Below are 23,787 nucleotides of genomic sequence, written 5' to 3' on the forward strand. Positions count from 1 at the left end.
CCATCGATTAACATTGGCTGTGATATTTCAAACCATATATGGATCTGTCAATTCGAATTGAAAATCAATTATGCTATTAAAGATCCCTAAGATTCCCCAGACCAATGAGACGGTGACCATACCATTTAATATACTATAGCCTAGGATCATACCAGTGGGCAGTGGCGTGCACAGATAGACACTAGGTGGTGCTAGAGCACCTGCCCTTTGCCCTATGGACAGCAATTGCCTTTTGATTTTAGATTTATTATGTACAGAGTATATGGACCATGGTACGTGGCATTGATCAATTCTTGATAAAAAGCTAATGTATTATTTATGCCCAAAAATCTATCTAATCCAGGTTCAACGCGCTGCACAAGGTGACCTTTTTTCATTTGAGCACCATCCATCCATCTTCAACCGCTTATCGGCCACTTATCCATAGTCGGGTCTCGGGGGCAACAGCTCCACCAGAGAGCTCCAGACATTCCTCTCCAGACGAGTCCAGAGCAACATTAGTAACTTCCTCCCGGGGGATCCCAAGGCGTTCCAAGGCTAGTGAGTTGATATAATCCCTCCATCTGCGCCTTGGTCTGCCCCGGGGTCTCCTCCCAGTGGGACGTGCATCGAGGACCTCCCTAGGGAGACCCCCGAGAGGCATCCTAACCAGATGCCCAAACCACCAAGCTGCGACCTTATTATTTTGGTCATGACCCACACTTCACGCTCTACTCAAGAGTCTCCCTCGCGTGAATGAACTTCTCACCCTATTTGTAAGGGAGATGCCAGCCACCCGTCGGAGAAAACTCATTTTGGCCGCTTGTATTCGCGACCTTATTCTTTCGGTCAGACTCATGACCCACACAGGTGACAGTAGGAACGAAGATTGCTCGGTAGACTGAGAGCTTTGCCTTCAGGCTCAACTCTCTTTTCGTCACAACAGTGCGGTACAGTGACTGCAATCCCGCCCCTGCCGCTCCGATTCACCGGCTGATCTCCTTCTCCGTCCTCCCCTCACTCATAAACAAGACCCTCATAGGCGGCGGGTGCGTTTTACCTTTGGGTAGGCTATAGAATTGCGTTGGGGGGGGATTCTCGCGGCCGAGCGGAGCGAGGCCGCCGCCGCGGATTTATTTATTTATTTATTTCCCAGGTGGTCTAAAAACGAGTTATTTAGCATACTTTTACCAATGAATTAGCCTATACACAGACAACGACTTTTGGACGTCTTTTTCTCAAGTCTCGAGTCAGTCAGTCAGTGACAGTGTAGATTACCCGGCGGTGTTGGCGTGTTGCTGCCCCTCCGGGAGTCGCGGCTCATGGCTCTCCACAGACGGCACAGAGACAGCAGTCACTCCACTGAACGTGCCAGTGTTGCTGCAGTGGTGTGAACTGTGAACCGTGCGGGCACTGGCGCTGCTGAGTTCTGACACCTTATATAATGCTGCGCACATATATTATATATATAAAAAAAATACCCAGCATAATTTTTGGGAAGGCTAAGCCTTCCCTAGCCTTATGCACCCGCCGCCTATGAAGACCCTGAGATACTTAAACTCACCTGGGGTAATGCCTCATTCCCTACTTGGACTGAACATTGCCCCTCTAAATGTCTGTGCAGTGTGCACACCACTGGATCATACCCTGTACGGCTGTTACTCGACTGATTTGAATGGCTGGCAGTCTCTCTCTCTCTCTCACACACACACACACACACACACACACACACACACACACACACACACACACACACACACACACACACACACACACACACACACTTGAACATAAATCAAGATAATCTGTGTCAGACAAGAAAAATAAAGTGCAAATGAAAACTCCTGTTTATGCATTAAAAAATAGAAGTAAATAAGGAGAACTACTTGACGCAAAATATCCAGGATTATAGCCTACTGTCTGTGTAATTAATTAATGACATTAAATATCAGTAACACAACTAGTATGAACCATAAAAATGGTCTACATACATGTTACACTAGTAAATGCCGCTAGTTGGCGATAAAGCACCGTGTTGGTAGAGTCAAGAAGAAAAGGTCATGTGATCGTTAAGGAAGCGTTGGCCTGACAACAGTGTAATCAGCTTCGTAGGCTGTGGCTAAATTAAAAGGTGAGAATGAAATGTTTCGATTATGATTATGCGCTCACAGCCTCACACACACGAGTATATAACAATATTTAGTCAGGACATCAGTTACTTAATTGTGCTAATACAATGCGACAGTAGTTTTGCTAACGTTAAATGTTTTACTCTGGTTGAGCTAACAGGATGCAAGACCAACGCGCCTTGACATTGATTATATTGTTAACCGGGCAAATACATGTTTAGGTCACCTTATTATAGCCAGTCTTTCTTCCCAATGTACTTTAAACTCAATAGCTCATTTGTGTTTGTGGTCTGGACCTAGCCATGGTTCACATGACGCTCGTACTTAATCATGACAGTCATGTTTCAGGGCTATAGTCTGGACCAATCTGAGAACCCGTCGTCAAAAGATAAAGGAAAAACAGCGCCCACTTTTCCTTGAATTAATTGACGCAAGTCAACAGTCGAGATAATAGGTCTGGACCTTAGAGTATATAGTTCTGGACTGACTTGACAAGGGCAGGGTCGTCCTTGACAGCGAATTGGGAATGTTATATTGGATGCGTTCATTGCCTTTTTGCAAATGATGGGAACGTGTTGCTATGGAAGAAAGCCCATATGTCACTAGAGTCGAAATAAAGTGTTTGTTTTCATTCTCCTATAGTTTACAAGGCAAGATTTAGAGAAAAGACAAATCTGAGCTAATAAATGGCTTGTGTGCCTAGTCCTACCTTGCTGATAGTTTGCACTGTGTGGCAAGAGACTGTGTAAAATGTACACATTGATTTGATTTACACTGTAAACCAATTAGGGTCAAATACAGATCTAGCATTATTAGTAGCCTATAATCAAATTAAAGTCATGTTTTATCAGAGCAGGCATCCCCAAATCTAGTGTCCTCTAGTAGTAGTTGTATGGGTCAAGACTGGAGTAACAATCCAATTTTCTTTTTTTAATGTAAAATAATTTATAAAAAACAAAATTAAGAAATTTCATAAAAAATAGGCTAAAATATAATTAGTGAAAATAGCTAAAGCTCACGTAGCGATGCAGATTGGGTACTAGTTTGGGTCCTGAGCAAATAAATAATAGTAAATATAGTAATAGTAAATAGTTGGTCTCTAGACTAGTCTAGAGACATTCTTGATTGTTGTTCAATGTTCAGTTGATAAAACAATAACAATGTCTAATTACTTTTCAGCTCTTACTCACTGCTAGACACAATGCCTGAAGTCAAGTCAATATTCAGAGAGGTTTTGCCTAAACAAGGTTAGTAAAGCAATAATTCACTATGTAGATAACACTGGTTACAATTAAATATTTTAGTTAGGAGGATATAGGTCAGCAGTACATTGTTTAAATTAAAACATTATAGTTGCAACACCCTTGTTTGAACACCAAGAAAGTATTTTAATGTGCTTGATATAATCCAGCCAAATAGTGATACCTTAATGAGTAATAATCTTTGCCTTTTACCGTTTCTTTTGGTCAACATCCATAGGGCAACTCTCCATGGAAGATGTCCCTACCTTGGTTCTGTGTAAGCCCAAGCTCCTCCCTCTCAAATCGGTCACTTTGGAGAAACTGGAAAAGATGCAGTCAGAGGCTCAAGAAGCCATCAAACAACAGGAACTTGCACTGAAGGAGCAGTCACAGTAAATCATTTGCAAATATGTCGGTATGGACATGGCAGTGGGGGTGCAGAACAGAATCACAATGTATGCCAATTACAACATTGATTTTATTGTAAAAAATTAAATCATGTTCGACATACTGTTGCACTGGAATAGATTTCATCGTTCCTTTGAATGAGAAATGACATTTGATGTGAATATGTAGGTCATTTGCTGGAGGGTAAATTCTACTCACTTCAAAGGCTCACTCGACTCAAGGACAGCCTGGAAAAGTTCAGGAATATACTGGTGCAGATTCATAATACATATAAAGGAATATACAATCCGGACTCTGTAGTAGTCTTGGGTGTCTTGTTTAACAATGTTTTAGGATGGTAAAGTCAAATGTTTGTTACAATCTGTTATTCTTTTAACCATTTTTGCATAATTACTGATTCATTGATTTATTTTTATGGTAATGTCAACAACCAGTTTACTGGCTTTACCTTAAAAAGAAGGCAGCTAATTCATGCAGAAGCAGGTTCGTGAGACATATAGGTGAAAGAACATGCATAGTAGGAAGTGATATGACATTTACAAAGGCACATCATGACTGCAGTAGGCTACATTCTTATTTTAGAGTGCTTTATTGAACAGACAAGGAGCAGGATATGGTACATTTCACACACACACCAGTATTCCCCAAATATAAAAATAAACACTTTGGATACCACTTTGTCAAATGGTCCCAACTGATATTTTTGCACTGTACTATTTGTCCTGTTGCCTTAAGTAATGACATCTTTGTGTTTTTTTTAAAGGAGAAAAAAAAGTCAAGCACAGCATAGAAACAGCAGCCAGTTAGGGGAGGTATTGCTTCGAACGAACGTGCCCCCTTTTCCCTCCTTTATAAAGCGCTTACACAAATCAGTAATTTCTGTACAAAACACTGCTTTCTAGAAAACACAAAAGGAGAGGCAGTGAAATCAAGAAAATACTGTACAAAACAACATGGAATGACTCTTGTCACTGAGAGGTGTGGCACTTTATGGGTTAGCTTATGCGGGTATATATACATACCGGTATGTATATATATACTATATGACACCCTGATAAGAAGTTAAGTATTTTTCTTCAGTTTCAATAGAAAGTGCCATTTTGACCTCACCCCCTTTCTTTTTTTTTCAGAAATGTACATTCTTTAACTGTTAGAAAAATGTGTTGTACTCAAACATTAGAACAATGAGAAGTATATTTTTTTCTCTCCCTCTCTTCAGGAAATTTGGCACAAAACGGGCTCATCAGTAGCTTTCAAGTTTCACACGACCACCGTCTCCCTCACTCACAAATCTCTTTCTTCCTCTGACAAGACAAAAAAAAAAGTAAAAACATATCAGAGGTTAGGTCTTCATTCAAAAACAGTGGGGAAAAAACTAATATCAAACAAAGGGTGGTCTGTGTATATTTTTCTTTAAGACAAAAAAAAAAAAACATCAGGTTATGTCTTCATTCAAAACGAACAGAAAAAAAGGGGGGGGGGGGAAATATATCAAAAGAAAAGGTGGTATGTTTATTTCCTTCTTCCTCTGAGAAGACAAAACATATTAGGTTATGTCTTCATTGTTCATTCAATACAAACCGTAAAAAAAGAAAGAAAATAAAGTAAAAGGGTCGTATGCTTGTCCAAAAACCAGTCATGGAAGAAAAAAAAGTATGATTACTCACCGACAGGGACAGAGATCCCTTAATTTTTCATCGATGACTCCAGAACTGAAACTCTTGTCAACAAACTGCTCCAAGATGAAGTACGCACGGGGTACGTCAATGTTGATTTCAGCAATGTCCATGTAAACTCTTTCAAAGCCCTAGAAACATGACATGTCATTATAGCCGATAAAAGTACATTTTAATTTTAAAAGGCCTCTAAACATCAAGCTGTCAGTTACAGTAAAATACTGTATGGTGATGTGCAGTGCAAAAGCTGAACACCAGGTGACGCCGTACCCTTCTCATTTGTTCCACAGTGAGGACAGAGGATACCCAAAGGAACTTCAGTAGCTGCAGAACCATTTTGAATGTCTTCTCTCCTTTGGATTCCAGGACCATGACTATTGCCTGAAAGATGGCAAACAAATCATAGTAATTTAAGATTAGACATGCTCACCAACTAGACCTGTATCACATCACTGTTCAGCAAACGTTTATTCCCCATTTGCACCATACACTAGTTACCTCGTAGACAAACTCATGGTGGAAATGGGGCACCTCCAGTTCCTTGAGGCATCGCTCAGCTTCCTTGACGTCTCCAGACAGAATGTACTCCTTCAGCAATAGGTTCATCTTGGACGAAAGAACAAAAACAATCAAGCCAACGAATTACAAAATATGTAGACCTTAAACAAAAAGAAAATAGGCTGTGCCTAAACCAAATATTAACCACTATAGGAACATTTAATTTAATACCATCTATTAAATCCATCTTGATAATCTTGGCAAACCTGGTTGTTCAGAGCAGAACAACCAGCATTGCAGAGATTATCAATCCCTTAAAAAATAAAAGTCCTTGCTTAAAAACAAGCTGTAACTTTAACATTGAGTGTTACATAACTTAATAAATAGCTTTTAGCTTTATAAAGAAGGGAACCATGTCAATGAAGGTGGTTCCTATGCACTTGCACTTTTCTTTTCAGTCAAGACCTCACCTGTTTGACGAGCTGTGTGACAGGCCTCAGACCTCCACCGGCCCCCCATAGGTTCTCTATGCGGACACCAACCATACTCATCTTCAGCAGTACTGCTGCTCGATCCAGTGCCGCCCTGGAGTGGAAAGGGTAAAATAAATGTACAGTCCGAGTCTTAACATCATCTTCATTTACATCGGACAACTATAAAAAATAATTTCCTCATCAATTTGCTTTCTTGGATTATTACAGAATAAATTACCTTTACCACTCATTTAATCTCAAAATATTTCAAAACCAAAAAGGGCGGGAGGGGAGCAAACAATGGCGTTCCACATTACCTTGCATGTTCACAGTCAACTCTGCCTTTGTAGCCCTCAATGTAGCTCTTGGACAGGATCTGGTCTCTGACAGCCCGGGCAATGAATTGGCCCACCAACTGGAAAAACATGCAAAAAAATAAAAAGGTTACAACAAATTACCCAACTCCACATAAGGTGGGCCAGCGCCACAGTAAACATGGAGTGTACTTTACAGATAACACATTGAGGGGTAAAGAACTTTAGAATCCCGGTCCACATAACCCACCGTATGGTTTAAATAAATATTTTTTTAAATGTATTTTTCAGTGGGTAATTCAAAAGTATGCATACCAAACAAACACGCCCAAGTTTGTTTTATAGGCCTACATGTCCCTGCATACTTCTCATTCATTTAGTAAGGCTACAAATTGGTGTTGGTGTGTGATGTCACACCTTGTCTGAGTTGCATGCCCTGCCTCAAAGCTGTGAATGGAAGTATGAACACCAGATTTTAGTTGAAAAACTATATTAATGCTTTAGAGTGCAAGGGAAATCCAAATGTTCTGTATCATGCAACATACAGGAAAGAGGAACTTCCTGTTGTGGAATTCAAGGACAGTTTAGAAGTTTATTACCAGAGCTTACAAGAGAAAAACATCAGACACACAGGACAGTGGTAAAATAGTTATTTGACCAACCAAAGCAAAGAAGACTGGCCCCTATACTGTAAACTATTATGTATGGAGAAATAAATTAAACCCTGGCGGTGTGATGCAGGACCCTGATGCAAAGTGTCCTTCCATCACTGTTCAAGATATTATTCCACATGCATTTTGTGGAAATGAACAAAATGTGAAGGATTTGAATTGTAGCCTAATGTCACCAGCCAAACTTGTATGCATGATTTAAATACATTTTCTAAAGCAGCCCAAACCTTGTTTTCGTGAAACATGCGAGTCAACCAAGAGTGGAACGCAATCTCATTTATTTGTCCAACTGTCCCAATTATGGAGTGCTATTTTTGAAGACAAATTAACATGCCTCTCAAAAGACTCAACTAGACAGATGACTGACTGTGGCCTTGTGAGCACACGTGCAAGTGTTTGTTTACAGTGGTATAGGCGGATGAGTTTTGGGAAACGAAAGAGCTGGCTTTGCTGTTCTGGTCTGGACAAAGCCTACGCTCATCGGTGCTCATTGTTCCTGTACAAATGAGACGCAGCTATACTCTCATCTGACCCGCGGCTATGGCTAGACTGGCAGGATCAGAATGGAGAGAGAGAGAGGGAGAGAAACGGTTGTGTGGTCATTAGTGTTATGGTCACTGATTACGACGGATGATTTTGGCAGTCTAGACTAAACTGCAGTTTGTGCCAATAAAAGCCAACTTAACACAACAGAGAGAGAGAGAGAGATAACTCAGAGTGTGCGCATGGAAGAGCAGATGCGCTGTCCTATGCAGCAACCCAGAACTGAGAGAATGGGACAGAGGAAAAAAAAAGGGAGCGAGAGAAAGTGAGACAGTGTGAAAGGATGGGTGGGGATAGGAGGATGAATAGACCCTTTGGCCTCCTACGCTGAGCTAGCATTTCGCCAGCGCAAAGAGACAAAGGCCAGAGACCTCACGTCTGTGCAGGGTGAAAGGAAAGAGCTGAAATACACATGCAAGCTCACCCACAAGCACATACAATCAGACCACAGTGTCCTTCGCCGATGCTCCACCACAGTCAGTGCATGAACGTTTACTTTAGCACGTGCTTCACTCTGAACAGTGATGTGACACTGTCTGAACAGCGTCTACTTTGACAGTAACCAGGGTTCCAAAATGCCCCCAATCTTCTATAATACATGCGTATAGCAAATGTACTTACACGTGTAACTACATTGAAAAATCTTCAGAGTAGGAATATGCAACTACGTGTTGCACATTCCTACTCTACTTGTATGCCATTTAAACTCTGTAGCACTTCGAAATTTGATAAAATGTAAAGTGTACAAATTACCACGTGTTCTTTACACGGCTTATCCTATCCCTTCTATGCTCCACAACACAATTGAACACATGCATATAGCACATACCATGTGATAATCCCAGCCCAGAATTTGAGAGCCACGATAACAAACTGGTTCAGACAAGTTTTTTTTATCATTTATGTGACCGTGCCTTTGATGTTAGATCTGAGCTTCTCAGGCAGGCCATTCCAGAAATGACCTGCCAGAGAAGCTCAGGCTTGATAAATCACAGTCTTAAAATATACTTATCCATAATTTTATAGTTTGATTCTCACGTTTCCAGCATGGATATTTATTATTTACAGGTTAAAATAAGTGTTAACCCATTCTGAACGGGAACCCATTTTGGTGTTGGCATCATGTTATGCTTTAGCTATTGAAAAATAGCAGATCTACAAGCTCATAGCGCGCCACCGAGTGGCGCGCTACGAGCTTGTAGGTCTGCTATTTTAGAAAAATCAAAGAACGACTGATTTTTTTAAAAATCTGATCTCAGGTCAGAATGGGTTAATCAGACCCAGTGTGTGTCCAGTGGAAACCTCGTATGAATCTGATCTCAGGTCAGAATGGGTTAAATAGCTCTATATTCTGATAGTACTACTCATTGCTTTAGAGTGCATGTGCTGCTCATTAATTAACAGGGGTTATATTACAGAAAATACCTTTTCAGCTCAGGATACCGATTTTATCCGATCATGAGAGATAACTCACAAAAGGATACAGGATAAACAAGAGAACACAAAGGAATGAGCAGACATGGAACTTGATCACTATCTAATCTATACTCATAAATGGGTACTCTCTTCTGAATGACTGAAAGTTTGCAACCGACCTGAAATTGTATTTTCCATTTATTAATGAGCTGGAGAGATCCCCGTTGCTTAACCCATTCTGGGCGGGAACCCCTTTTGGTGTTAGCATCATGTTATGCTTTAGCTATTGAAAAACAGCAGATCTACAAGCTCATAGCGCGCCACCGAGTGGCGCGCTACGAGCTTGTAGGTCTGCTATTTCTTTTAAATCGAAGAACGACTGACATAGAAACATGGCTTTTTCAGAAAACTGTCGGGATGTAGAAGACATTTTTAGAAGCTGAACTTAAAAAACACTATAGCAATGATTACTACCACAATATAGTGCTTTTAAGATTTTGATAAAACACTTTGTTTGAACCAAATAATATCACATACCCTACCTCCAACAGTTTTTTTAATTCTGATTGTTTGCCCCATAGATATTAAAAAAATAGATGCCTCATTGGCCGCTGCAGTTCGTTGGAGCCATGATGTGTGTCGAAGGAGGGGCCGAACAATTTACACTGGGGGAAGGACTGTCTAAAGAGGACAAGAAGCGAAGACCGTAAGGGCGCCGCCATGTTGATCACATGGTGCTCCATGGAAGGAAAGAAACATGCGCAATGGGCTTTATGCAGCCAACACTTCCGCGTTCAGCTTCCTTGGTCTGCAACTGCGCATGTTCCTTTCCTTCCATGGAGCACCATGTAATCAACATGGCGGCGCCCTTACGGTCTTCGCTTCTTGCACAGTCCTTGCACTGGGGGAGGAAGTGCACTGGAAGTGTGGAAGGCACGCTAGCACGCTACGTCAATACGTCACACTGCCCCTCAAGTGACTACTGGCCAATCACAGCGCATGTTTTCCGGGACTTCAGGAAGCAAACATGCGTCTGTGACGTACGCTCATGCTTCCGCTATGCTTCGCAAGGAATCTCGGGAAAATTTGCCCCCTCTCGAAAACATACGCCCCAGAGCCGGAAGAGGCGTCCACCTTTTTATGTCTATGGTTTGCCCACTTTGCCCCACTTTTGTGATCGTTCCCAATGTTTCTTCCCCTCTTATCCCATCAAAGGTTTATTCTAGAATAACGGATATAAGCACCGCAATGCGTTGCGAGTCCATTTTAGGTGAGCAACAGTGTGAGATTAATTAGTAACATCCATCTATAAATGCACGAAATCTGAGAAAATCCTGAGTATAGTAGTTTTTATACCTATACTGAGCAATATAATGTAATAAAATAAATCGACTCCCTGAATAGCTTTACATTAACCCAGACACTAATTGAGTGCAGTGCAGTGCACACACACACACACACACACACACACCCCTAACCCCATCATAACAACACCCACCTGCGGGGCTCCGGGCGTGTCCAGCACCAGATCAGGCAGCTCTCGGAGCAGTGCGTCAAAGGAGCTCTCCACGTCGTTGTGAGTCAGAACAGGGCCACACAGGTCGGCCAGCAGCCTGGAGGTGAGCTCCCGGTGACTGGCTTTGGCCTCCAGGGCCAGCGACACGGCCAGCATGGGAACCCCACTCCGCATGGAGCCCAGGTTAAGCTCCCCTAGCAGTTCCTGGGGAGGTGGAGTGTGACAAGATGAGAATGTAACTTAACCTGCTTTAACCACATGAACCCTAGGGTCGTTATTCTAATCTAGGGCAAACATGTGGCGAAACTAGAAGATCGAGCAATTAGCCATTCACTAAGTCCCTCAACAACCCATCCTTGTCTAATAGGCATAGCAACTGTTGCTAAACTATTTGGTTTGGTTTCACTTTTTGGGGTGGGATTTAGTGAAGGGCTAATTTGGTGTAGTGGGAAGAAAGGAGCAGGACCGGGAAAGTATTTTAATCATTTTTGATTTTTAGCTCACTGTGAGCTTGTACATCTGCCATCTTTGTAACCACTGAATCAGTAATTTAGTGGTTACAAACTGCTTTATAATTATTAGTATTCGATACTTTGTACAGTTGTGTAGAGGTCCTTCAGGTGGTCTGGGACTTACTGCCACTTCATTTGTGTCTCCATGCTCAAAGTACTCCTGTACTATGGGGGTAACTGTTTTCTCAAAGTCCCTTTCGTCCAGCGGGGGAACCACTGCCTCATACACACAGTTCTCCTGTCAAGAACAGATGCAGAGAGCAGCAGAAGAATTGTTACTGCAGCTTGGAGCTCATTACATATTGGCCGTGATCCCAGGATTCAGTTGTTTAATGTTGTTTAACGGAGTGATAATACAAATTGTTTGCACCAACATAGTATTATTGCGGATTCGTTGCCATCGACTAGAAACCGCATATCTCCACGTTTCAACTTTCGTAAAATAATGCCCTACTTATACAAACAAGGTTTCCACCCAAAGGCAACAAAATATATTTGCACCAACATAGTACTGTATGCGGATGTAGGGCATCAGTCAATACCTGAGCTTCATCGTAGTTTGGGTCTCTCACATCCACCGATTGAGGCCCATACACTTCACCTGATCTGCCCCACACACCTTTCCCTCCAGCACCACCTAAGGATAAAGATGACAAAGTAATCTTTTACCACAAGAGACTTGACAACAATAATACAGATCTTAAGACTGAGGCAAAAAGGTACCCGTTAGCAGTGGTTGTCCCACATATCGCTGTTGTCGAGCAGAAACGCCTCATCTCCATATTGACTTTTTATGTTTTGCTTTTGTAAATGAATGCCCTACTTTGTCATTCTACAGTGTCACACAAAAGTAGCAAATAATTGCCAATCTACAAGTTCAAAACGCTCAAAACATGTGGCATCGTGCGGTCACTGCGGTGTTTCAAATTTGTAGTAAGGTTTATATGAATTCTGAAAAGTAACAATTGTGGACATATGTTTCCACACGACAGCAAGGATATCATGGTTACCTGAAATGCGAGTCGTTTTGGAAAAGCATGGACTTACTTTTGTACCTTTTTGTTCTGTAAAGCACTTTGAGCTGCATTTGATGTCATGAAAGGTGCTATACAAATAAAGTTTTATTATTATTATTATTACTTGTTAACGGTGCATAATAGGGATGCACCGAAAGGGAAATTCTTGGCCGAAACCGAATACCGAATATAGGAAACAGTTGGCCGAAAACCGAACATGATTAATATATCTTTTTTTTCCTACCATTGCTGTCATGGCCGTACTTTAAAGCTACCCGATTTAGGTTTATGGCAAAACTTAACTTAAATAATAATCACTATTATGGGTCCATCAAACATTTATTCAGCTCTTTTGAATGCATTAATTGCATAAACTATTCAGCGATATATATTCTGCCTATTCTGGCCGAAAACGAATAGACCGAAAATGCATTTTTGTCTCCACCAGGCCGAAGGCATGTGGGGAGAGTATGTTTTGCACTCCGTCCGTCCGTTTGTGTGTCCGTCCGTCCGTCCGTGTGTGTGTCCGTGACAGGCTAATCTCGCCCACCGTTAACCCGGTCGATGCCAAATTTTGCACACACACTCCCTGGATGCCAACGATGAACCTCTGCCCCAAACTTTCCACAACGGCCTGTTATAGCGCCACCAAGAGGCCGCTTTGTGCAAAAACTTCACCGTTAACCCGGTCGATGCCAAATTTTGCACACACACTCCCTGGATGCCAACGATGAACCTCTGCCCCAAACTTTCCACAACGGCCTGTTATAGCGCCACCAAGAGGCCGCTTTGTGCAAAACAAGTTTTTGCACAGTACACCTACAGATTTTGTCCAAACATCACGCAAATTGGTACACAGTCTCTCTAGAGCCATTCAACGAAACGGGTCTTTCAGATTTATCACACTCCATCCTGATTGGTTAAGATTGGCTTCCAAAGTTCACAGGAGTGCTCAGTTTCAAACAAAATGCTGCAAATCATGAACACATCGCGTGATTTCCGTGAAATTGTGCACCCACATTCCCACTAGGCCGAGGACGAAATGCCACATGAACAATTTCAACTCAGCCTCAAGGTGGCGCTATAACTGGCCGAAAAGTGTTTTTACCTCTAACTGCACGGATCTGTGGATAACCTGGTGGAGACCTGTGCCCGGAAGGGCACTTTTTCTAGTTTAGCCTTTTTCTGCCAAATATTTTCTGCGGACGAATATTGGGTGCATCACCAGTGCATAAACATTTGGGTTACTGTTAAACAAAAGATCAGCGGCATCTTTTGAGAGCATGCAGTTCTTTTGACAAGAAGCTGTTTAGCTCCATGAAACAGACGCCCTGAAAATGGCTTCAAAGCCTTTTCATAGCAGTCACTCCAGGGGGCTGAGTGCATGATGTCATATCACAATATCACAGAGACATGGAACCAGAGAAAGGTGATATGACCTTTACAGTAAAATGTCCTCAGCAGTACCAAGCATAGCTTTGGGGGAAGGATTCTTCCCAAATTGGTACCAGCAGTTCCAAGACCCAAACAAAAGAACAGAACCAGACGGAAACACACATAAGGCTCTGTACCAATTCTGAAATCTGGTAGCTGGCAATATAAATACATACGGCTACGGGCTGTTGCAAGAACTGCTAAACCACAGCAGAGCAGTGTCATGAAAACTGCAGGGAAGGAGGAAGTCTTCCCTGCAGAAGAGCTTTGAAAGCTCCCAAAAGAATGCATTACTAAAAAGCAGTAAAGGAAAAAAAACAACATTTCGGCCTTCGTCCTGGTATACTGAATAGCAGTACATAAGACGGGTATATAAAGGGCAGATAAACATAATCACTGAGTGAGCACACCTGGGGGCATGGCCCCAAGTCAGTCAGACAGATATTTTGTGAAGCCACTAAGGAAATCTTTCTGAAAGTTCATATAATGGCCTTTTGTGAGGGGCGTGGCTACCGTTACAGTCTATGATCGGGAGCCACCCCCCGTTCGAGTCAAAATAAAAACCAACTAAGTTGTTTTTGCCTCGTTGTCTGGGCCAGCCAATGGCCAGCTGGGCCTAAACGGATCTAGAAAGATGGCGATTTACAATTCAAGGACTGACTGGCTTCATCTTACGTCCATATCAGACCCGGGGAACGCTTTGTCCATATTTTTTTTACAGTCTATGGTCCATACCCCATACAAAATACCTGTCCACAATGTATAAAAACAAAGCTCTCTGAGCTATAGAGAGTCCACACAGTCATATACAAAGCAAAAGTTAAAAATACAGAATTAAAAAGACCAATAATAAATTACAGGAATGGTTTGATGTCGAACTCCTCGTTAAGCCCAGAAAACAATCGCTCTTAGGTAAGGTTTTCATTTTTACATGTATAGTATATAGAAAATGAAACAATTAAAAACATGCATTGCAGCACACAACAGTATCATCCAATCCTGGAACAAAAATATTTTACCCTGGCACTGCAAAAATGTTTTTCTTTTTTTACGCTTTGTCACGGTCATGTAAATTGAAAACAATGGGACCTTCCAGAGCGGGGGGAATCAACGCAGAGTGCACGCATGAGGAGTATTGGGAGATGGCTTCATCACATGTGTATTTAACACTTTTTTAAATATAAAGCAAGGTTGGTAGAAGGCAAAAAGAAACAGACGGTAGTAGTACCAAAACCTGTGGTGTGGCACTGGTTGACCCACTGCAGATCTGGCAGGTGAAAAATCGATATACGGCATACATTTGTAAAGGGGTCAGTGTTATACAAACACATCTGTTGGGTTCCAGGACAGCATCAACAGATGGTAGACTATGTGGCCTGATACCAAAGCAGCTTGTCCGACCTATCCAACATTATCCAAGTCCTCCTTAAGTCCTGTCCAGCATGTGACACATTACGTCCAGCTATATTTGTCCTGACCCGCATTGACTAGGTCCATCCATCCCAACACAAAACACTGTGTGCTCTTACTGCCGTCACTGACTAGTCCTCACCCCACCCCCTCATGCCGATGGCATAATTACGGCTTACATTAAAAAATGCCAATGCAATGCAAAGCTTTTAATGTAGGAAAAGGCTGCTGGACCAACCGAGTCACTTCTGTTGCATAACAGGCTAGCTCAGCTGACACCATGCCAGCAGAAACTCCCCTAGTTCCAGTTCCACAGTCTCGGAGTGGAGGGAACTGATTGTACTGTACTGAAGACTGCTAGTTTTGCTGCTGCTGCGTGTACAGTGTGTGTGTGTGTGTGTGTGTGTGTGTGTGTCACAGAAGCACGACACGACCCACAGGTTGTATAAACAGAGCCATAGGCCTAGGTTTCTTATACATTTTCCACAATTTCCCAGAGATTTCCCCCCCCCCCCCCCCCCGGACAGGATTTTAACAAAATATAATTAACATGCAACACTGTAGCCTCACCGTGAGTCAACCTTGACTTGCCATATCACTTTCACATGCCTTTTGCACAATTCTCAAAGACTTCTAAACCCCTAAAACAATAATGTCTTCTGTTTTGAGACACAAGATAACCTGATTTAGGTCTGAACAGAAACATTGTGTTTCCCATTAAATGTAATTTTGTATGTTGTGAAGATGTATGTGTGTGGGAGTCTTTCTTCCATAGACGGTCTATGATAGACCTGTAGAGAACAGAAACCTGTACAGAAACCATGCAAGTTGTTGTTTATGCTGTACATGGGAGTATGTTTGTGTACTGCAAACGGACCTCTAAAAGTGTTCGACACTACACAGCTACCACTCCGTGTAAACATTTATGACACATCCATGTTATTTATAAAAGGTGATTAGGGGGAGGCCTATTCTTGGTTTGATATGCAAATTGGATAAGGAGTTAGTTAGTAAACAGATACACTGTGTCTATCAGCAAAGTCCCTCAAGTCATTATCACAATTCGTGTGCACAAACGTAATGCATTTATCTAGACTAGAGTCATCCTTCTACCATTTCAAACTGTATAATCATTTTCCAACTTCTCTGCACAAAGTCAACCGATTACAAAGCCATTTCAAATAAATAGCAAAGCACAAATCATCCACTTCTTAATTGGTCAGTAAACCATCCATCCCGTTTCCACATGCACACTTCCCTTATATGTAAAGGCATAACCACATCAGATGTAATTATAGTTAATAAGCACATGCAAAGCCACCAATAATAAAGACTTCCTCAAGTAAAGCTTGCCATGTGGCAGCTAGCGGAATATTCTTCAAAAGCCTGACTAAGCAGATGTCAACAGTGGACAAGAGTGTGTGAGCCGCTCAAGATCACCCAGCCATTTGTTTACATGCTAATTGGCTTACCGCTACAAGATGCTGAATACAGCTACGTCATACTATCATAGGTTTGCCCTCAAAGCCTTGCATTCAAAACGACACTGCTTACTACTCTACAATACACTAAAGAATTAAGGTTTTATTTGAGAATGAATGAATGTTAACCATAAATTCAACCATTTAAGTTCACATTGAAAGTCAAGAGTTAAACACATAGCTTTTCATTTCTGGAGCAATGCCAATCTGGGTAATGCCGCAAGAGAGTACATAACTACATACCATTGCTGTGAACACAATGTTATATAGGGAGAGAGCGTAGTGACACGTTCGGTAGGATTTTGGCTTATCTTAAATGGTGCATTTATATAGCGCTTTTATCCAAGGCACTTTACATAGATTGTGCATTTCATTCACCCATTCACACACACATTCATACACCGATTGTGGCGGAAGCCATGCAAGGTACCAACCAGCACATCGGGAGCAATTTGGGGTTCAGTGTCTTGCCCAAGGACACTTCGACATGTAGACAGGAGGAGCCGGGATTCGAACCGCCGACCCATGGATCATTGGACGACCTGCTCTACCTCTTGAGCCACAGTCGCCCCGCCTACATGTAGGCTAGTAGGATGCTAGGCTACTTGGCTGCCAGTCTGTAGTTCGTAAGTTTGCTTGTCAGTGACACTGGTGTGTATACTGTCACTGCAGTACACCATCTTCCATCTCTCCTATCTTTGACTTGTCACAACTCTTCTACTCTATGGTTCTGGATCGACGGCGGTATTATTATTATTCGCCGTTAGAAAATGTTCGGGTGTTCTGATGTGATAGCCGCCTCCCCTCCCCTCAAAACAGCTCTCAATGTTTACATCTTACTTGACGAGAAGACATATGGAACCAGCCACCAGGGAGAGGGGGAAAACACCACAAGTGACGAGTGATCAGTCAAACATGTTCTCTCTGCAGAAAAAAATAAATAATCTGTCTGTATGTTTACTTACAGACAGTAAATTATTATTTTGCTTACACTGTCATGCTCGTTTGAGGACTGGTAGAGAGCAGAGCAAACATGTGTTTGGGAATGTTGCTGAAGGTCATGTTATTTTGTCAGCTGACACCCAAATCAAATACAGCGTGTATTTAATTATTTGATAATTAAGCAGCAGCCTACTAGCCTACTGGTAGGCAGGAAAATGGCAACCAGAATAACCCATTCTGAGCGAACCTCCTCACTACGCTCTGGCCCTATAATCACTATCTAACATACCCTGAAGAAGGCATCCTCTACCAAAACGTTGGCCATTTGAAAATAAAGTATTTGCATCGTGACTGGTGACTATGAGTTGTGCAACCTCTCCTCCTTTATGTTTAAGTTTGTGTCCCGTGGTCAGCACCTCCTCACAAATGGTGTGCGTTCCTACCTCTTTGTTTGATATAATCACTATCAAATTGACAGCCACCACTGGGCCCTTCTAGCCCCTCTCGGAACCCTCCATAAAGCTTTTCTGAAATTTGGATGAGTTTTATGTAGGGTCCCTGTTCATAACTATATTTTCGTATGGGAATTCTGGAACGCGGACATAAATATTCTCTCTAAGATCGTACCTGCGGCGTTTGACGGCCTTTCTTAGTTTGAGTTATTCTGAATTCGTGAACTTTAAGTACCTATACATACCGCTGCGAATATCTCCTGTGGCGCGGAAGCGATTTGGTCGCTTTATTTCTTCTTGTTTGTTTACCGTTTATTGTACCGCCTCCCGGTGCGCGTTGCCGGCTACGTCCCTGCCTCTGATCTGCTCCGTCATAGCTATAGCGCCACTAGCTAACCAGATAGGCGGTACAATGAGGTGTCAATAAACAAGGAAGGAAGAGATTAATCCAAGCTTCCAAATCAGTCAAACATAGATTAAAAATACTTAACGGCTTCCGCGCCACAGGAGATATTCGCAGTGGTATGTATGGGTACTTATACTTCACATATTCAGAAACCCTCACACGAAAAAAATGTCGTCAAAGAGCGCAGACAGGCCATAAACACGTTGTTTATGTTTTATGTATGTCTGCGTACCAGGTGGCATGGTACTGCTGGAACAGGACCCCATGCTCTGTGTCGTCAAAAAGTCAGAAACTTCAGTAGCATTGGGTTCTGCTTGGAGGGCTAGGGCCCTTCATACCTTTTTTAGGAAGCCCTCTGCCCTTGCCAAGCCGGGACTTTCTGTCAAGCAGCTTGCTCTTAGGGCTGGTGGGGGTCGCAGAGGGACCTCTGGTCGGGTCTCCGTTGTCGCTGAGGGAGTCACCCCTGCCCGAATCCCTGGAGGAGTTCTTCCTTAGTCTGCGCTTGGCTTTGGCCTTCATACGCGCCTCATGGAGGCTATTACTGGAAGAGATCCAGTTGCCATTGATCTCATTGTTAATGTTCTTGCTTGATGTCACAACTCCTCCATTCTCTTCATCACCCGATAAGCCACTGAGGTCGTCAGCATCTGTTCAGAAGACGATTGATTATGTTTGTTAACAGAGTTAAGAGGATAGAGAGAGTAGACAATTCAGTTTTGCAGAGACTGCCCCCCGTCTTCAACGATTGTTGTGCACATAATGTGCCGTATACTTTAGAGGCCTCAGTATACTTTTTTTCCTCTAAAGTGGTGGAGTTTATCTTTTTTTTTATGTGGCCAAAGTTGATAATGACATTAATTAACACTGGTTATTCTCATTTAAGTTAAAGAGACAATGAGCAAGCAACCTTTGACTCCAAGGGAGGTCCAACTTTTATTAACCAACTGTATTTTCTATTTCAGTCATAGAAAATAAGTCACTTCCGCACAGTGGTGGAAGGAAAGCAACATAAGCACATTTACATAAGTACTGTACTGAAAGTACAATTACAGTAAGTACTGTAAATACAATGAAGTACTGTAAGTACAATTTAAAGGTATTTGTACTTTACTTAAGTATTTCCAATTTCCAGTAGGCCTACTTTTACATTTAAAAACTTTATAGTTAGTAGTAAGTGCCTGTAATTGATAATTTTACTTGAGTAAAACATTGAGTCCTTGCTTCCGCATGAAAAAGTCTGATGCGTCGCAGCGAGCAGCAGATCAAAGGCACGATACAACTGATGATGCAATTATTGCATTCAAATGAACATCCAAGTTCAAAAACACTCACCAATGGGGTTTGCGTTGAGCCAGGCCTCGCAGTCAGTTGCCATCGTTTCAAAAACAGAAAAGATGTTTTGCAGCTGAATTTGGTGCAATTCAGAAATTCTGAATATTATAATAGCTATAAAAAAAAAATAGTGAAGGAAATTCAGATTAGATTTAGTGAATATCCGTTAATATTATGTAGACAGACAGACATGCAACAACAGGCTCAGCAGACAGCATCCCCTCCCCCCCATTCATTCATACTATTGATAAACAATAGTCAGCTTTAGCTGCAATGACGAGATGTGTCAACAGAGGAAAAACAACTGCGTCAACGGCTGCACTATGGCTGACAAAACCCATGTCGTTATCATTATCCATTATTAATGGCTACAACAACCATTTCATTATAATGTTGCAACAAAAAAAAACAGTGAATTAATGTCGACCTTTGCTTACTGTGACAACACACACACACACACACACACACACACGGCCACAACGACGCACGAGCGCGACAACAAAAACAAACAGCTCGCGCAGAGTCCACCACCGACGCTACACTTTGCTTTTTTTTTTAGTTTTTATCCGTTTCACTTTCCACATTATTTAAACGTACAGTATTTTAAGTGCATGTTATAACTTGCTTACTCGTGCTTGCAGTAGAATGATAACTCCCCAATGAATGTAAGTCACTAACCGTGCGTTTTGTTTGACCGTCCGAGCTTGTGCGTAAACTGAGCTAAACTCTGTCTAATAAACGAACGACGACCCAGTTTGTGATGTGTGTGTTGTGTTTGTTTTATCTACCCAGCAACTCAGAGACGTAACTCTGTCTGCCGCCACTGATTGGCTGAACGCAGCGAGGGTTTAAAGGGACGGACCAATGAGAATACAGAAGGGTCCTTTCTTCTGGTATTTCCCTCTGTGTGGTGGTTATTTTGTTGAGGTAGTGCTGCCCCCTGTCTTTTGGGTTGTATAATAGACAAGACACCCCCCCCCCCTCATATTATTATTATGCAATGATGTTATGTTATTGAGTATTACTATTGATGACTGTGTGATAAAGGTAGAAATGATGCTGATAGGATCAGGACAGTGATTTATTTATATATGTTTTATTCATGTCCCAAAACAGTCGAAATGGATTCATGTGCTAGAGGTAGACTGCCCAGAACACTTTGTCCATCATCACATTGGAACATGATGTACTATAAACTAGGCTACTATAAACCAGACTTCATACAACAGCACACAATGTACAACACAACCGTGGCATAAGTTTCACACAACAAAACATCTCCAGCAGCACTTCCATCGCAATTGTTACAAGAGTTAAGTATTTAAAGTTAGTTCATGTGTTGACATGAAATTGGGTTTCTACCGGTTGATGTTGACATATACTTGTACATTTTTGGAGTATCTGTACTTTCCTTGCGTATTTGCACCGCGACAGTCACAGTATGAACTTGTGGATCTGCTATTTTAACTAGTTAACTTCTTTTTGTTTTTTTTCATGTGTGCAATTATCTACCTCAACACTAGAGGGAGGACTTTTACAACAGTTGCACTCATATTATACTCTCCTTCTGAACATCATGTACTATGATTCTAGCAGTAGTGGAAGAACAAGAACTTAGATGTTATTATATATAGATGTTAGATTACTCAAGAAAAAGTAGCAATACCGCAATATAAAAACAAGTACAACAGTACAAGAGTACAGTCTTGGCATCTTGGCCCTCAAACATCCATATACTGGACGGATAACAGTAGAATATAATCACCACCAGCAGAAATAATAAAATACTGTGATATAATTTTGCCAGTTTAAAATACAAGGTAGCCTCTATTGAATTGTGTTGTACAGTTAGGCATCCTTTTATTCCCCCTTCATATTCCCTCTGTATTCAAGTTCCATTTCTTAAAATTCATCAGGAAATTAATGGCACTCTGGAATGTAAAATATCCAAAACAGTCAAGTACAGTACAGCGAAGCTTTTCTTTGGTACAGCACTGTTATGCAGTCAATTACTTTACTAATCTAATATAATACGGTACAGTACAGTACTGTAATGAAATCCAGTATTTGTAGGCTACTGAACACTGTAGTAGACTAATCTAGTAAAGTGTCTAACTCAAGTGAATGTAACTTGCTTACATTTACGTTCCAGCATTAAATATTACACAAGGATTCCCTATTTTTTATTAGAATATGTTTTGTACGGAAAAATAACAGAATTCAACATTTCACCAATGGAAAGAATGTGTATAATGCGAGAGACATTGAGCCAGCGCTATTCTTTGACATGTTTATTCAAGTTTCTGCATCAGAAAAAAATATATATGAAAAGTCCATGAGACAAATTAACACCATCTTTGATGAACTACGATCAGTTCATCTGTATTCACAGTGTATAAAACAAAGGATGATTTGTTCACCCTGTTGGAACAGTCTCTGTGTGCAGTCTCATCAGACAGAAACATTGTTCATTAAACTCCAATAAATTAAACACATGGTCCAGTTCAAGATTCTGAACAGTTAAGGCATTATACATAACCTTGAGCATGACTGGGATTGTCTCCTGAATTGAAACAGAATGAAACAGGAAATATGAAAACAACAGTTTATGTTTGACAGATCGATGCGCAGTTGCTAATAGTTCATTCAGTTGTTGATTGCAGTGATTTACATTTCAAATCACAAATTGGACCAAGGCACAAACACGCACAAGAAAGAAGTCCAAAGTCACAATTTGTCTGTAAAATAAGTTATAGTGAACGATACATTCAAATCTGTTCGAGAAAATGCAACAAACCTGAGAATTGTCTCAGTATTTTCAACTGAGTAAACCACTTATTTGGTTCACGTTTCAAGTCATTTCTGTATCTGAAAATAATTGTATCAATATATGACCCCTGCAAAATATTTTATTAAGTGGACTTAATGGTCCATATAAAATCATTATTTACTTTGACAACTACTCTCTGATTGAGAGAAAAATGATTATAAGAGCAACAAACATTCAACATAAACTGATAAACTTTGATGTTGCTCAGTATAATACAACTGGTGGTATATTAAATTAAACATGGGCAATTGTAACATTTTAAGTTTAAATGCTGAAAGCTTAGTTACTATACAATAATACACCATTATGTACAAAATGTATCCAGTCATTTGCCTAAAGAAAACTTGACCTATGCAGTCCGCAATAACATGATGCTATGATGACATTTAAGTAATTCTGAACGGGAACCCATTTTGGTGTCAGCATCATGTCGTGCTTTAGCTATTTAAAAATAGCAGATCTACAAGCTCATATCGCGCCACCGAGTGGCGCGATACGACTGACATTTTTAGAATCTGATCTCAGGTCAGAATGGGTTAATCAGACCAGTGTGTGTCCAGTGGAAACCTCGTATGAATCTGATCTCAGGTCAGAATGGGTTAAGTAATTCTAGCTTTTTCCTGGTGGCTGGTAAGAACACATATCTTATTGTATTCCGATGTCAGCTGTAGTGACGACGAGAGGCCAGATGTCATTCTGAAGATGCCGGTTCCGTCAGTGAGCCAAGGAGACTTTCCTCTGCCAGCTGACACAGGTATTTCTGTGAAGAAACGAAACAAATTAATTAATATCTAACGTCTCAAACACAAATATCTTTTTAGCAACTCGTTTCAACTAATGCATTAGATTAGGCCCTACTGTTTAAGCTGAGTTTATTGATGGAGTATGAACATGACAAACGACAACTAAAGACATATTTTATTTTTTATTTTTTTGTTATTATTTTTGGCTTTTCTACCCTATATTCTGTGGAGAGAGACAGGAAATAGGAAAGTAGGGGAGTGACAATCATGCAGCCAATCAAATCGGGGATTCGCTGATAGGCATTAGACTAGAGCCTATGTGGTGGCAGTGGTGGAAAAAGTACTCATAAGTAAAAGTCCATAAT

The 23,787-nt window shown here is 41.3% G+C and overlaps 3 protein-coding genes across 5 annotated transcripts in view; 1 reads left to right on the plus strand and 2 right to left on the minus strand.

Annotated features, from left to right (window-relative positions):
* Positions 1-2,039: 2,039 nt before the first annotated feature.
* On the plus strand, positions 2,040-4,114 carry bbip1 (BBSome interacting protein 1). The gene is made up of 3 exons (XM_083764553.1): positions 2,040-2,110; positions 3,288-3,355; positions 3,588-4,114. The coding sequence occupies exons 2-3, from the start codon at positions 3,310-3,312 to the stop codon at positions 3,743-3,745; spliced, it is 204 nt and encodes a 67-aa protein (XP_083620679.1). The 5' UTR covers positions 2,040-2,110; positions 3,288-3,309; the 3' UTR covers positions 3,746-4,114.
* A 209-nt stretch (positions 4,115-4,323) lies between these two features.
* On the minus strand, positions 4,324-20,563 carry pdcd4b (programmed cell death 4b). Of its 3 annotated transcripts, none has more exons than XM_083764550.1 (12): positions 20,528-20,563; positions 19,850-19,963; positions 18,856-19,164; positions 11,919-12,013; positions 11,501-11,614; positions 10,847-11,068; positions 6,722-6,819; positions 6,402-6,516; positions 5,932-6,039; positions 5,704-5,814; positions 5,425-5,564; positions 4,324-5,061 (listed from the first exon to the last, which is right to left on the minus strand). In XM_083764550.1, exons 2-12 carry the CDS (start codon positions 19,890-19,892, stop codon positions 5,001-5,003), a joined length of 1,416 nt encoding a protein of 471 aa, XP_083620676.1. In that variant the 5' UTR covers positions 19,893-19,963; positions 20,528-20,563; the 3' UTR covers positions 4,324-5,000. The 3 variants fall into 3 exon arrangements, with proteins under 3 accessions (XP_083620676.1, XP_083620677.1, XP_083620678.1); XM_083764551.1 differs by having other exon boundaries at positions 20,479-20,560; XM_083764552.1 differs by lacking the exon at positions 11,501-11,614.
* Positions 20,564-22,125: 1,562 nt separating this feature from the next.
* The window catches only part of rbm20 (RNA binding motif protein 20), a 78,879-nt gene continuing 77,217 nt past the window's right edge, over positions 22,126-23,787 (minus strand). The window contains exons 17-18 of the mRNA XM_083765911.1: positions 23,279-23,439; positions 22,126-23,065 (exon numbers count right to left, since the gene is read on the minus strand). Of these exons, the coding sequence (XP_083622037.1) occupies positions 23,371-23,439 (69 nt within the window). The 3' untranslated portion in view covers positions 22,126-23,065; positions 23,279-23,370. The remainder of the gene's footprint in view (positions 23,066-23,278; positions 23,440-23,787) is intronic.

The sequence above is a fragment of the Protomyctophum parallelum genome, assembly GCF_964188405.1.
Source record: "Protomyctophum parallelum genome assembly, chromosome: 5".
NCBI classification, from domain to species: Eukaryota; Metazoa; Chordata; class Actinopteri; order Myctophiformes; family Myctophidae; genus Protomyctophum; species Protomyctophum parallelum.

Bases quoted from the DNA above. Each gene is read 5' to 3' on its own strand.
- pdcd4b (XM_083764550.1), bottom strand. From the start codon at position 19,892: ATGGCAACTGACTGCGAGGCCTGGCTCAACGCAAACCCCATTG. The intron at 6,517-6,721 runs GTAATGTGGAAC...TTTCCACTCCAG, and splicing joins GTTGACTGTGAACATGCAAG to GGCGGCACTGGATCGAGCAG. The intron at 6,040-6,401 runs GTGAGGTCTTGA...CTTTCGTCCAAG, and splicing joins TCACACAGCTCGTCAAACAG to ATGAACCTATTGCTGAAGGA.
- bbip1 (XM_083764553.1), top strand. From the start codon at position 3,310: ATGCCTGAAGTCAAGTCAATATTCAGAGAGGTTTTGCCTAAACAAG. The intron at 3,356-3,587 runs GTTAGTAAAGCA...CAACATCCATAG, and splicing joins AGAGGTTTTGCCTAAACAAG to GGCAACTCTCCATGGAAGAT.